The following is a 14,685-nucleotide window of genomic DNA, read 5'->3' as shown; positions in this document are numbered from 1 at the left end:
CTGCTTTTGCTTTCTTAATCTATGAAATATCAGCAAACCAAAGGGTTTATGAATATTTGCTAATAACTTTATTAAATCCACATACATAACTATGCAAAAACATAACCTATCGATGGACTTTAAGGAAGCTGAATGCCTTTTAAGTAAGTATTTTCTTTTAGGTTTTGATTTTACCACTGTATTCACACCAACACTCAAGTGATGGAACACCTGAGATAGGTAAGGGGCTGACTTTCTTCTGTCACCAAGTTTATTCTTTAAATTTGAAGTGTTTTTACAACCCAGGATATGGTCTGTCTTGGTGAACGTTGTCCTGTGTAAACTTGAAAAGCGTGTATTCTGCTGTTGGATGTGTCAGTTAAATCCAGTTGGCTGGCGGTGCTGTTCAGTTCTTCTGTATCCTTGCTGATACTCTGTAGACTAATTCTGCTACAGCTCTAATTGTGCATTAGTTCGTCTTTCTCCTTGCAGTTGTTTTTGCTTTGTATATTCCGTAGTTGTATGGTACTTTTAGGATTCTGTCTCAGTGAACTGGATGTTTTATCATTAGTAACATAGCCACTCCATCTTTCTTTTAAGTAATGTTTACATGGTAAAGGTTTCCATCCTTTCACTGGTAAACCTACCCAAGTCTTTTGAAGTCAGCTTCCTATAGACAGTATATAGTTAGTTGGTTTATGGTTTTTCCTCTGTTTTGATGTAATTATTGATATGTTTGGATTTAGTTCTCCCATATCTTGTTTTCTGTGTTTCCCTCTATTTTTTGGTCCTCCGTTTCCCCTTTACTGCCACCTTTTAGGTTATAGGAACATTTTTAAGTTTTCTATTTTAGTTTATCAGGATTTTGACTATTATCTCTTGGTATGTTTTTTAGTGGTTGCTCTAGAATGAAGTGAGCTTTTTCTTTTTTCAACTACTATCCTCTCCCCTGTTGCCAACTTCTCATAGAAATATTGTAAATGCTCTCGTGTAGGTAGCTCGGCTTCTGGAGTGGAGGGAATTTCAAAATCAGAGGAGCTTGGTGACTCTGCGCTGCTGCTTGGGTTTAGTGGCCTTTTCTCCTGAGGCGTGTGCTTCCCGCTGCTCAGAGTAGCCGTCTCTCCAGCACTAGAACCTATACTTACATCTTGATCTCTGATATTCAAATCAGAGTATGTGTCCTTTGGGCAAAGTACATTTTGTTCCATCTGAGGGGCAAGAGTGTTGTCTTTGATTCCTGGCCTGTAGACACGTCTGCTCGAGGAGGCCATACCCCCATTTCTCTCTTGGGAAGATAGCAGAACAGTGTCGGACTGGCTGTCCCAGCCTTGACTTCCTTGTTCTGATATGTGTGTTGACTGAGAAGACGTCTGGGAAGAGATGTGAGTTGATTCCCCATCAGAGGAGTCACTGAAAAGCTTCGGAGACTGAGAGCCCCCTGCCTCTGTGGAGGACGGGAGGTTCTCCAGACAGTCATCAGTGAGGTCAGCACTTCTTTTAAAGAACACTTCCCACTGTGGTACTTCCCCATCAGCCCTCTTCTGGAGCTGGGGGACAGGACCCGTGTCTCCTTGAGCTGAAGCTGGGATTTCGGATTCTTCACTTTCACTGTTGGATTCCTCACAATCTATAAAGTCTGCCCAAAGGAAAGTTGTTGGCATACTCTCTGCACTGAAGCACCCCGTGCTTTCTCTCCGTTTTTGAGGCTGGTCTTGTGAAATCGCAGTCGTGGGCAATACCTCAGGGCGAAGAGTTTGCTGGCTTGGAATCTTGTGCCTTAAAGGTACTGGCAGAGGGTCATCAAAGAGATCACTGTCATCGTCGTCCTCTGTGGGGTAAACAGAACAGGTGTGTAGGTAACACAGCATGCAAAAGGAACCAATTTGTACTTCTAGTTAAAAATCCAATTTGTAGCTCTTAGCTACATTTTTTAATTCATGGAATTGCAATTAATGGGAGTTCACTCTTCTTCCAAGAGAAGTTAAAAGGCCCCGTATTCTTGGGCTATTCTGAACAATTTATCTACCAGCCTTCAACTTGCCATAAAGCCAGGCTGTGCGTTGAGACAAAAGATCTGTGCTCCCCAAATAAGGCCACAGAGCCTTAATCATCAGTGGTTCTCCTCTGAAGAGCGTTTTAAATAAAACAGCTTTCTACATTTCATTTCAGACCTACTGAGTCCCTGAAAGTAGGACCGAATAATTTATTTTTTAAGTTCTGCAGCTGATTCTGTACATCAGCTAGGTTTTCGAACCACCCAGACTAGGAGAGACGTTTGCAAACTCTGTACTCTGCAGATAGATAGATAGATAGTAGATGCTCAAGGAGTTGGCTGATTTAACAGAGACAGTTTTTTCCTAACGTTTTCCTTCTAGGAACATTTTCTGATACCTACTTTATGCATGTTATAGGCTGAATGTCTGTGTCCTCCCAAAATTCATAATTTGAATTTCTGACTAACTCCAATGTGATGGTATGTGAAGGTGGGGTCTTTAGACGATAATTAGCTCATGGGGGGGGGAACCCATGTGATGGGATTAGTGTCCCTGTGAGAAGAGGAAGCAGATGTCTCACTTTCTCCATGCCCGTGCACAGAGGAAAGGCCATGTGAGTGCACACTGAGAAGGTGGCCGAGAGCCAGGCAGTGGGCCCCTGCCAGGCACCACATCTGCCAGCACCTTGGTCTTGGACACCCCCGCAGCCTCCGGCACTGTGAGAAGTAGCCACCCAGTCTCTGGTCATTGTTATGCAGCCCTAGGCCAAGAGCACAGGCCACGAGAGACACTGGGGGACACACAGATGGAGTCAGCTTTAACCAAGACACTGAACAAGCCGCATCTAGTGTCATTTTACTGTCTTAAGCATGCTGCACTAGCCTGGAGTGAGCCCCATCCACTTACATTCTGAAAATGAGGAACCCTTATGTGGAGGGTGAAATTTCCATAAATTAAAATGACACGGCACGGAACTGGGGGGAAGACAAATATTTTCCTGCGCTCTAATGGCACCTAACCTCAAAGAAGGAAATAAAATGCTCGCGAGGCTACTTGTTGTATAGGGCAGCTTATGTTCTAGTGCCGAACCTCGTGTTAAGAAGCAGGTAATTATACGTTAACTATTTTCCCACTGATGATAAAGGATGTAGCTTACAACTGCATTTTAAAAGCTGCTTTTAAAGGGAGGAGGAGGGGGAATAGAAACCATCATCCAGCTCCCGTTTTACCAGTGAGGAGATAGATAGGCCCGGAAAAGATGTGTGACAACGCACAGGTCAAGAAACCAAAGTCCAGTGTTCTATGTTACAACTATAGTTGTTTAAACAAACAGCTATTTATCTTCTTTTCTAAAGGACTTAAGGTGACTAAGATGTCTAGCTACTATACTTGGAGTACCCTAGTCTCCAAATTATGGCTTCATTTTGAGCCACGGATTAATACATTTGTTATAGCTCCTCCACCAATGTGCCAGTTACCTTTCTGTGGAACTTTTTTGTATCACCTCTAAGTTGGACAGTTTCATGTTCTTCTGGATCAGTGACTATACCAGTATCGTGGTATGTTTCAACTGTAAAAATAATCTGTCAAAACATTTTCACATTAACTCACCTGTATGTATCTGAAAAAAAAGTAAAGTGTCTATACTGTTAGAAGTTTATTCTGACATTATGTATTCTTTCTGTTATGACAATATAAAAATTTGAAATTTCTCTCTATGAAAATGGGAAGGCATATAACAGAGAAAACATCACAATAAAGTGCTGAAATCCTTAACATTTACACAAACTGATAACACACCTAAACCTAATAAAAAAGGACTAATGTCATAATTCATAGGTACTTTCCACCATCGTGTACTGTTGATGTCTGTATAAACTGGTATAATCACACTGGAAAACAATTTGGCAATATGTATGTATCAAGCACCATAATTTCTACAATTTAACCCAATAATAATGAGAGCTGTGAAACAGACTTACATATAATGTGGCTCATCACAATGTTTATAAAAGTGAAAAAAGTTCAAAATAACCTAACATGTACAACGACAGAGTAAATATGCCATTATATAGTCACGGCATTCAAAAAATTACCAGACAGACGTGTAGAAAGGTGGGAAAATACCCTATATAATAAGGAAAACAGTCAAAACTACCCAGAAATGATAAAATATGAGAGTAAATCTTCATTACCTTGGATTAAGCAATAGTTTCTTAGATATGACACCAAAAGCAAAAGCACAAGCTATAAAAGAAATTAGATAAATTGGACTTCATTCAAAATTAAAAATTTTACACTTCGAAAGACATCATGAAGAAAGTAAAAAAGACAGCTTTCACAGACCAGAGCATCCTGAAAAGTGGTCTTGCAGGGAAACCCACACGTGTGACTCCAGGGTCCTTCTTACCTGAGTCTAGGTGGATTGTTCTTGCTCTCTTCAATTTTCCAAGTGGTTTATACTTCGGCTCGGTACTCTGGGAAGATCGGCATAAAGGCTTTAAGCTGAAATGAATACGAATATTTTATTTTTCCTGTTGGGAAGTTGCTGGAAGGTAAGCATCACTTTTAGAGATTATAAAAACCTAACTATGGGGGAAACCACACCACTACTTTTCAAAACTGAAAAGCAGTGTTTAATAATTAAAAATGACTTCGGGGACTTCCCTGGTGGCACAGTGGTTACGAATCCGCCTGCCAATGCAGGGGACACGGGTTCGAGCCCTGGTCCGGGAAGATCCCACATGCCGCAGAGCAACTAAGCCCGTGAGCCACAACTACTGAGCCTGTGCTCTAGAGCCCGCGAGCCACAACTACTGAGCCTGTGAGCCACAACTGAAGCTCGCGTGCCTAGAGCCCGTGCTCCACAAGAGAAGCCACCACAATGAGAAGCCTGCACACAGCGACAGAGTAGCCCCCACTCACCGCAACTACAGAAAGCCTGCGCACATGCGCAGCAACGAAAACCCAACACAGCCAAAAATAAATTTATTTTAAAAAAAATTCAGTATAATAAAGTGGTAAATACAAGCACTTAAAACAACCTGGTAGATATTCATCTAATTGTAGGATTGGGGGGAAAGCAAAACTTTTATATTTGTTCTTACGCTGCAGAAAAGCAGGTCCTATTCTAATAACCTATTAAGTAATAGAGGAACACCTTCTGGCGTTCAGGGAATTCAGTATCGCAACGGCTTCCTTATGCCAGATTCCCAGAAGCGTTTAGGATTATACGTAACACACTCACTTGAAGAAAGCCCATATGCTCCCAACCAGTACCATATTTACAGCCATGCCCATTTTACATCCTTGCCCCTGGTTTCCGGCCCAAAACTATTCTCTGGATCCATCCCGTCCAAAAACACAAGTCCCACAAGTAGTAACTACTCACATTTCTTGAACTTTACCCATAGTTGTGCCTAACGGAATGACATTTGGATATACATTCACAGGATAGATGTAGCTCAAGAAATCTTTAATCTGGAAGAAGGAAAATAAAATGCATCAGTTATCTCTATGGTGAAGAGCCCCGGGGTTAGAGCAGCAGATAAAGGGATGCGGGGAAAGAGAAGCAGAAATCTCTCAAGACTGTGGTCCCAATGCTAGCTGCACGTGGGGAGCGCCTGGGGACCTCCTAGGAGAAGAGAGAGCCAACTCCAAACGTCCCCTAACTGAGCTATGATGGGGCCTGGAGGTCAGTAGGTTTGGACGTTCTTCAGGTGATTCTGTTCTCCAGTAAAGAGTGAGGATCACTGATGCATGCAGAGGCCCCATTTCTTCATATGACATTAGTTTCCTTATCTAGGGTCACTCACTCGTAGTTAACCAATCCCCTTCAAGGAAGTGAGAATTCAGCTGAGTATTTAATACGCACAGGGAAACAAGGTCTTAGAATTGCATTTCTTTCCTCCGACATATAATCGTTAGCAAAACCAAGGTGAACTACATCTTTGAGATCGCTTGATTTGTTCTCAGGGTTTATTCTAATCTAAACAGGGACAGCTACATGCCAAAATGTCATGAATACCTTGATTTTTCTGCAAAGCTCAGAATGCTAAACAGGAGGAATTCTGTCACTATTCCTCAAAATATCTCTAACAACCCAGAAGAGCTTCTGCTTTGCCACTTATTAGATCTTGGTGAGCTTGTGATCTTGGTTAAGTTACCTAACGTCTCTAAGCCTTAGATTCTTCATCTAAAAGTATAAATGAGATAATGTGGGTTAAGTGCTTAGCCCTGGTACCTGGCACATAGTTAAACATTCAATAAAATTATCTATTACAAAGTTGGTAATGACAACGCAAAGATTTTTATTCCCTTCTGCAAATGGGGAGATGGAGACACAAAGTAATTATTAGTACCCAACTTTTTCAAATAAAGCACCAAGTCAAAAGAGGTAGGGAACCCAGGAATTATTAATAACTCCGTATTAAAATGGGAACCTTAAGACCGGGGAAAGACAGGAAGATCCATTCTTTGGATACTTCTCATAAACAATTTCCTTTGTACTTTCAGAGCAGGCATGCAAAGAGAAGCCATTATTTACCTTGCCCACAACCTATATGATTTGCAGAATTAATGCAGAGTCGAGGCTGGTAGAAATCTGAGGCTTTTGAAGGGAATAAGAATGAAGAGAGTCAGGTCAGACCCACACCAGAAATGGTTCCTATCTACTCAGAGATGAAGTGGCCACAAGAAGACAAGAGATACCCGGTAGAGGGCACCCTCTCCCACTGGTCCACACCGATGCCCTTTCTTCAGATGCCTGCCTTAAAACGACCCATTAACACAGTCCGTTCTCCGTCTGTGCAGTAGTTCTGCTCCATAAAGTCACTGCAAACAGCAGACCACTGTTCCTGGGGGAAATAAATACAGTGTTTCCGCGAACCTCCAGTCACAGCGCTTTGTCAACCGATCAAGTACACAACCTTGTTTTATGTGTGCTTCTCTTTAAAGATATCGTACGTCGAATATACTTGAGTACTGAGCTCATAGCCAGTAGCGCTGCAGCTCACGCCTGAACAGAACTTATCCGACACAGGCACCGCCTCGGCAGGGCACATCTCGGCCTTCCTGAGCTTAGGAACACTTGCGAGCACTTCAGCGCTACGCTTGGAGGCTGTTTCAAACAGCAAAATCACCCCAAAAAGCACACAAATATGGAAAACTCAGCAGTAAAGAGACGGCAAAGAGGACACTCGTTTACAGCCCGGGAGCTGAAACAAGAAGGCAGGAGGCCACCACGTGCGACCTGAGTCGGGAATGTGCATGTCGGGCGACTCAAATCTTCTGCGGCCCTGCTGTGCACGTCTGCAAACGACCACAGAGCGCCACTCGCGCTGATGTGGGGATTCAGACAAATGTCAGTGAGCAGGAAGATTTGTAAATGAGGAATCCGCAAATAATGAGGATCAACCGTACTTGGGGGAGGAAAAAAAGGAAATGATCTTTAAATCTATTCACATTCGTTTTCCTTTTTTTTTTTGGTCTCGCCACACGGCACAGGGTCTTCCTTCCCTGCCCAGGGATGGAACCCGTGCCCCCTGCAGTGGAAGCGCGGAGTTCTAACCACTGGACCGCTGGGGAATCCCCCCTACTATTTACATTTTTAAATATAGTTCAGCATGTTCTATACACAGGATATAGGCGTATTAATTAAAGCAGTTTTCCGGAAAGCCTCTCTCTTCTCACCGGACACAGTGAGAGAAGATGAGTAACCAGAGCTCAGGGTAGCCCCGCCACGGGCAGGATAACTGCTCTCGTCCGAGGAGAGAGGGAAGAGAGGAAGCAGGCCAGCAGCTCCACCCCTCTACCCAAGCAGCAGGGAGATGCCTCCCCACTGGGAGATAACTTCCTAGAATCCCAGGAAGGCTATGCTTCCCAACTTGGCTGCTAACTATACTGAAGAAGAGAAAGAAGAGCAGTTATGATTGAAAAGTTTTCCCCAGTTAGAAGCCCTCCCTGTGGCTGAGACAGAAAAGGATGCCGAGGGGTAAGAGGAAGGTTGAGCAACAGTGATGCTGGGCCAGACGCCAAACCCAGGACAAACCACCAGGAAGGGGCTTTGACGACAACCTAAAAGCCAGGATAAACTGATAAAGAAAACATTAACTAAATTATACCATCCAGGTGAATTACTTCCAGGCTACTCTCAAATAATCCATTTGTACCTGGAAGCTAAGCCCAGTTATTGAACAGAGATGTCATTGTGATACTTTGATAATAAATAATCATTTACAGTTTTCTGGCTGACTTGATAAGAATGCTGCCACCTGACCCCAAGGTTCATAGCAGCACAATTTACAATAGCCAAGACATGGAAGCAACTTAAGTGTCCATTGACAGAGGAATGGATAAAGAAGATGTGGCACATATATACAATGGAATATTACTCAGCCATAAAAAAGAATGAAATAATGCCATTTGCAGCAACATGGGTGGACCTAGAGATTATCAGACTAAGTGAAAAGTCAGAGAAAGGCAAGTATTATATCACTTATATGTGAAATCTAAAAAGTGATACAAATGAACTTATTTACAGACATAGAAAACAAACTTACGTTTACCAAAGGGGAAAGGGGGCAGGGGAGGGATAAGTTAGGAGTTTGGGATTAACAAATACACACTACTATATATAAAATAGATAAACAACAAGGACCTACTGTAAGGCACAGGGAACTATATTCAATATTTTGTAATAACCTATAAGGGAAAAGAATCTGAAAAAGAATGTAGATAAATATATATATTTATATATATAAATAACTGAGTCACTTTACTGTACACTAGAAACTAACACAACATTGTAAACCAACCATACTTCAATAAAAAATTAAAAAAAAAAAAAAAAGAACGCTGCTACCTGGAGCTCTGCAAGGATCCACCTGTTCAAATCATCACCATGCCCATACTCACTACTGCAGAGCTATATCCATGTACCCCCAATACAAAAATAATCATTATCAGGGAAATGCGTTAAGTGCAGAAAGGGCAAAACTAAAATTATGTATGACTTAAAGTGTCATAAAAAGCCAGCTTTTATATTGCTTTTTCTCCAATACATGAAATTACTGAATCCCTGCACTTGTAAGATGCTAGCATTTACTTTGGAAATGCATGAGGATTCTGAAAATAAATTATGTATGTCAGGTTCCCATTCTAGTATGTCAATTTCCTATATAAAAAGTACCATAACGGGGACTTCCCTGGCGGTCCGGTGGTTAGGACTCCGAGCTTCCACTGCAGGGGGCACAGGTTCGATCCCTGGTCGGGGAACTAAGATCCCTCATTTCATGTGGCACAGCCAAAAAAAAAAAGTACCATAACAAAACCATTTTAAGCCCTCTTCAACTGAGTAATTCTACTATACTAGATCCTAAGGACAGGGTCTACACCTCAGTCACCTTTGTTCTTCCTCATTGCTGAATATTCAGGACTATTTTTTAAAGCTTTTCAGTACTGTCAAATTTTGGAAGAGGCCAAGAATCTGGACAGTACCCTAAGGCTACCAGTAATGAGATTTTATCTGCAGTACTCCTTCAAATAAGATTTACGATTCTTTTTTTTTTCAATCTTCTTTTTTTCTTACTGAAGTATAGTTGATGTACAATATTATATGTAAGTTACAGGTATACAATGCAGTGATTTACAGCTTTGAAAGGTCATACTCCACATATAGTTATTATAGAATACTGGCTATATTCCCTGTGTTGTATAATGTTGGAGTATCTTCTTTTATCTTCTTAACTATTACTTCCTTGGGGAAGCTTTTTATGTTTTGCTTGTTTGCTTTTTAATTAAATTTATTAAACTATAGTTGATTTACAATATTGTGTTAGTTTCAGGTGTACAGCTTCAGATTCTTTTCCATTATAGGTCATCACAAGACACTGAATACAGTTCCAAGTGCTATACAGTCAGATTTACGATTTTTTAGGACACATGAACAGAACTGAAGTGGGGAATTTAAAATACATTTAGAAAGCAAGTTGGAAAGAAAACCTTAATCATATGTTTTCTTCAATGTTTAGGCTGAAAACAAGTGATGATAGCAATTTCCTTTAGACTTAGTAGCACAGCTCGTCCACTGAGATGTCTTCCCTGCATTTCTTTAGGAAAAGCCACAACCAATCTTAAGCGGTAGAAAAAGAGATGCCCGCAGAAGCCACGAAGGGGAGTATATGGGGTCCTCTTACCTCACTGTAGGAGGAGTGAAAAGAAAAGCAGGCTCTGTACGAACGCTCTCCAGTCCTAAAGTGAGATGAAAACACAAAATTAAAGGTCACTTGTCAAAACTAAGCTAAGTTCTAAATATCAAGTCTTCTTATTCAGGCCCCTGCAGTATGAAATCACCTTACCATCAAGAATTTCTTCCTGGGACAAGGGGGAACTCTTTCCAGAAATGTAAATTTTTGTAGACATTCTGAATGGCCAGCGTTAAGGAAATTTGCTAAAACATGATGATGAGCATGGGACTCCTCTACTCCACCAAAAGCTTCTACTTCCTACAACGTCAATTCCTAACTCCCTGCCAAGCAAGACGCCCTGTCTCTGACCCTCTCATCTGTCTAACTCAAGTAGACCCCAGGAAATACTGGCTAATGGTATTAGCCAACTGACAGCTTTGAGAGCCGCATCTCTTTAGTTTAAATAGAGTTTAAATTTCAGAAGTTATTTTCCACAATGATAATATATCCTCTTCTTAGGCTTAGGCTAGATTGCATTTCAACTATCGATTTACCTCAAAGCAAGGTTTCTCTCGAAAGACACTGCTTGCTTACCTCACAATGACGTTGGTTTTTCTGGCTCTTTCTCCAAACCACATAGTGGATGGCTTAATGCTGATTGTGTGGAGTGGAATTCTATTTTTGGAGGTAATGCCACAGGGTAACTTATTCCACTGAAAATATTCCTCTGCCTAAAAAAGATTTTAAAAATACAGTAAAACAGTTTAATATTTTCAACAAGTCTGTTTGTAGGCAGGGTCTCAAAAACAAATGTAGATGAGTTTTCAGACATGAAAAAAATATATATATATAGACATGAGGAAACAGGTAAGTCCAAATTGAGGAATGTTCCACAAAACAACTGACCTGAGCTCTTCAAATATGTCAGTGTGATGAAAGAAAAGCAAAAGGTTTGAGACTTGATCTACATCAAAAGAAACTGAAGAGGCCCGAGCAAATGCAAAAGATGATTCTTAATAAAATCCTGGATGATTTTATTAAGAGCAGGAGGCCCTGCTCTTCCCTCCACAAGCCATAAGGACACGATTGGGACAACCAGGGAAATCTGAATATGGACTCCATCAGAGCCAGTAGTGTCGTATCAATGCTAAACTTCCTGAGTGTGGGAACTGTACTGTGGTCGTGCAGGAGAACGTCCTTGTTTACGGCGAAGTGTCATGGCATCTGCCGCTGACTCTCAAGTGGATTGGGGGGGTGGGGTGCCAGTTACACAGAGACAGACAGACAGACACAGAGTGCGTCAGGGAGCAGACGTGACGGTGTTAACACACTGGAGAAGCCAGAGGAAGAAGACGCGGTGTTCGTATGACTCAGCGATTCCATGCCCGAGTATATATCCAGAAAAAAACCCAAAAACACTAATTTGAAAAGATACATGCACCCCAATGTTCATAGCAGCATTATTTACAACTGCCAAGGTATGGAATCAACTTAAGTGTCCATCAACAAATGAATGGATAAGGAAGATGTGGTGTATAAAAATATATACAATGAACTACTACTCAGCCATAAAAAGGAATAAAATTTTTCCACCTGCAACAACATGGATGGACTTGTAGGGTATTATGCTAAGTGAAATAAGTCAGACAGAGAAAGACAAATACTGTATGATATGATATGTAGAATCTAAAAAATACAACAAACTAGTGAATATAACAAAACTCACAGATATAGAGAATAAACTAGTGGTTACCAGTGGGGAGAGGGAAGGGGGAGGGGCAAATAAGGGTAGGGGACTAAGAGGTACAAACTCTTAGGTTTAAAATGAGCTACAAGGATATATTGTACAACACAGGGAATAGAGCCAGGATTTTATAGTAACTCTAAATGGAATACAACCTTTAAAAACTGTGAATCGCTACATTGTACACCTGTAACATACAACATTGTACATCAACTACACTTCAATTTAAAATAAAAGAGTACACGGTGTTCCTTGTACTAGTCTAACAAATTTACTGCTTTAAAATCTATCAAAATAAAGTTGGAGAGGAAAGAAACGTGTTTTTAAAAGGTTGAAAACCAATGGGACTATTTTCCCAAAGACATTACATTTAGATAGGAATCCTTCAAAATCATGAACACTCCATCCAAATCAAATGTCATCGGAGCACTTGCGGTGCTGTTTCTCACGAGGCCGTGGATGAGAGCGCTTCAGGGCTGTGCAGGCTGCTCTGCTGAATCTTTTTAAGGCCATGTGACCTGAGACACATACCTTAAGCTGCTAGAAGTAGTGTTTCAAGGCGAGTAGCCATGTGGGAAATGACAGGGGTAGAGTTAAGCTACTTTGTGGTTTGTGAGAAAATTCAGAGCAAAAAGAAATCTGCCAATTAAAATATTTATGGGGCATGGTAGGGGCAAAGACTACAAGTCCAACAGAAAAAGGACAAAACAGTTTCTACTTTGTATCTACACTGTTTTCATCCATCCATTAATTCATTGCATGTGTGTGTGTGTGTGTATACATATACAAACAGAATGATGAAATAAATTCATGATGCAAGTTATAGTATGCAGCTGACCAATCATCAAAAGTAATTTCTTACCTAGTAGCTCTCCTGCAGTGGTCTGAAATAGAATCTCCCATGCTATGGATACAAATTGGTTTTTGTTGTTGTTGTTAAATTTTGCTTTACGTTAGTGCTGAGCAACTTTACTTTAGGATTTTGGCTGATGCAGCTAATATTACTGGTTTTTTAAAAAATTTTATTTATTTTATTTTATTTTTATTTTTGGCAGTGTTGGGTCTTTGTTGCTGTGCGCAGGTTTGTCATTGCAGTGGCTTCTCTTGTTGCGGAGCACGGGCTCTAGGTGCACAAGCCTCAATAGTTGGGGCACATGGGCTCAGTAGTTGTGGCTTGCGGGCTCTAGAGTGCAGGCTCAGTAGTTGTGGTGCACGGGCTTAAGTGCTCCACGGCATGTGGGATCTTCCCAGACCAGGGCTCGAACCCGTGTCCCCTGCATTGGCAGGCGGATTCCCAACCACTGCGCCACCAGGGAAGCCCTAATATTACTGTTAACACTGCGCCACCAGGGAAGCCCTAATATTACTGTTACAATGATTATCTAAATGTATAAATGCACTGTTTACTAAAATAAAAATTACTCAGCATATGAATGCTAAGATTAAAGATTTAGAGAACAATTAGGATCACAAATACCCCTACATTTGAAGATCACTAATTAGTAGCAGTGACACTGAATGACAATATAAATTAAAATGGAAATGTTAAAGGCCAATTTAAAATTTAACACCTGGCAGTTAATAAGAGAAGGGAGTTCTATGGTGGCATCAGAAAACCAATTACCAGTGAGTGTCAAAGACACTAAAAACATTCATTTGAAATTGGACCAGCAATACACGTAACTATTTCAAAATTCAAAGCGAAGTTATATCTAGATATTTATCTCAAATGAGGAGAAGAAAAATAAAGTTTATAAATGCGCACATGTCATGAGTCTCAGAAGTAAATCAAGGGCTTTCCTGGTGGCACAGTGGTTAAGAATCCGCCTGCCAATGCAGGGGACACAGGTTCAAGCCCTGGTCCGGGAAGATCCCACATGCCGCGGAGCAACTAAGCCCATGAACCACAACTACTGAGCCCGTGCGCCACAACTACTGAAGCCCGCGCGCCTAGAGCCTGTGCTCCGCAACAAGAGAAGCCGCTGCAATGAGAAGCCCGCGCCCCTCAAGGAAGAGTAGCCCCCTCTCGCCGCAACTAGAGAAAGCCCACACAGCAACGAAGACCCAATGCAGCCAAAAATAAATAAATAAATTTACTTTAAAAAAAAGTAAATCACAACGGTTGTGATTGTTTTCTTAAATTATAAGCTCTAACATATTACTAATTTCCTTACAAATTAACTGTTCATTACATAAGTCATTACAAATAAACACATATCAATTGTATAAATATATTTCATTAAAAATTAAAAGCATTGAATATCTGTGTCTGTTTCCTAATTAGGAAGTTTACAGTAATGGAATACAGTGATGTGTAGTTGCATGACCTTGACCTACTAACAAGATCTCAGCCTTGGTTTTTCCAGTTGTAAATTGAAGAGCCAACAAAATGGAATTTCTGAGGTTCCTTCTGGACCAAAAATTCTGTTTTTCATGGATCACACAAACAATTAGAGAAACACTTCACCACATACCTTTGGATGCCGACACGCATGGATCTGAGTGTCACGGTCTGTTGTGAGATGATGAAGGATGTCAGGCATGTTTCGAAACATGTCTAGTTTATCCACGTGCACCTGAGGAAAACAACACAAATAAAGCACATTATTGGAATTGTATTTCCTGTAAGTAAAGTGTTCAAGGGTAATTAGGCAAAGGCAAATCATCCAGTTAAAACTAAGTCTTTCTTCTTCCTCAAAGCCTAGTTTTCAGCTCTTTCAACACAGGACGCTGAGATCCCATTCCCAGCAGTCGGCGTTACCACCCGTTGTGGGTGGTAATG

General features: G+C 41.1%; 1 protein-coding gene across 8 annotated transcripts in view; it reads right to left on the bottom strand.

Moving 5' to 3' along the window:
- Nucleotides 1-851: 851 nt before the first annotated feature.
- The window catches only part of DCLRE1C (DNA cross-link repair 1C), a 129,983-nt gene continuing 116,149 nt past the window's right edge, over nucleotides 852-14,685 (bottom strand). For all 8 annotated transcript variants that reach the window (XM_007196432.2, XM_007196431.2, XM_007196430.2 and 5 more), the window contains 6 exons: nucleotides 14,378-14,479; nucleotides 10,754-10,890; nucleotides 10,169-10,223; nucleotides 5,365-5,453; nucleotides 4,384-4,478; nucleotides 852-1,807 (listed from right to left, as the gene is read on the bottom strand). In XM_007196432.2, the coding sequence (XP_007196494.2) occupies nucleotides 852-1,807; nucleotides 4,384-4,478; nucleotides 5,365-5,453; nucleotides 10,169-10,223; nucleotides 10,754-10,890; nucleotides 14,378-14,479 (1,434 nt within the window). The remainder of the gene's footprint in view (nucleotides 1,808-4,383; nucleotides 4,479-5,364; nucleotides 5,454-10,168; nucleotides 10,224-10,753; nucleotides 10,891-14,377; nucleotides 14,480-14,685) is intronic.

This window comes from Balaenoptera acutorostrata, chromosome 3, assembly GCF_949987535.1.
Source record: "Balaenoptera acutorostrata chromosome 3, mBalAcu1.1, whole genome shotgun sequence".
Lineage (NCBI taxonomy): Eukaryota > Metazoa > Chordata > Mammalia > Artiodactyla > Balaenopteridae > Balaenoptera > Balaenoptera acutorostrata.
Note: the sequence above shows the minus strand (reverse complement) of the source record. Positions and strands in the feature narration are given on the sequence as shown.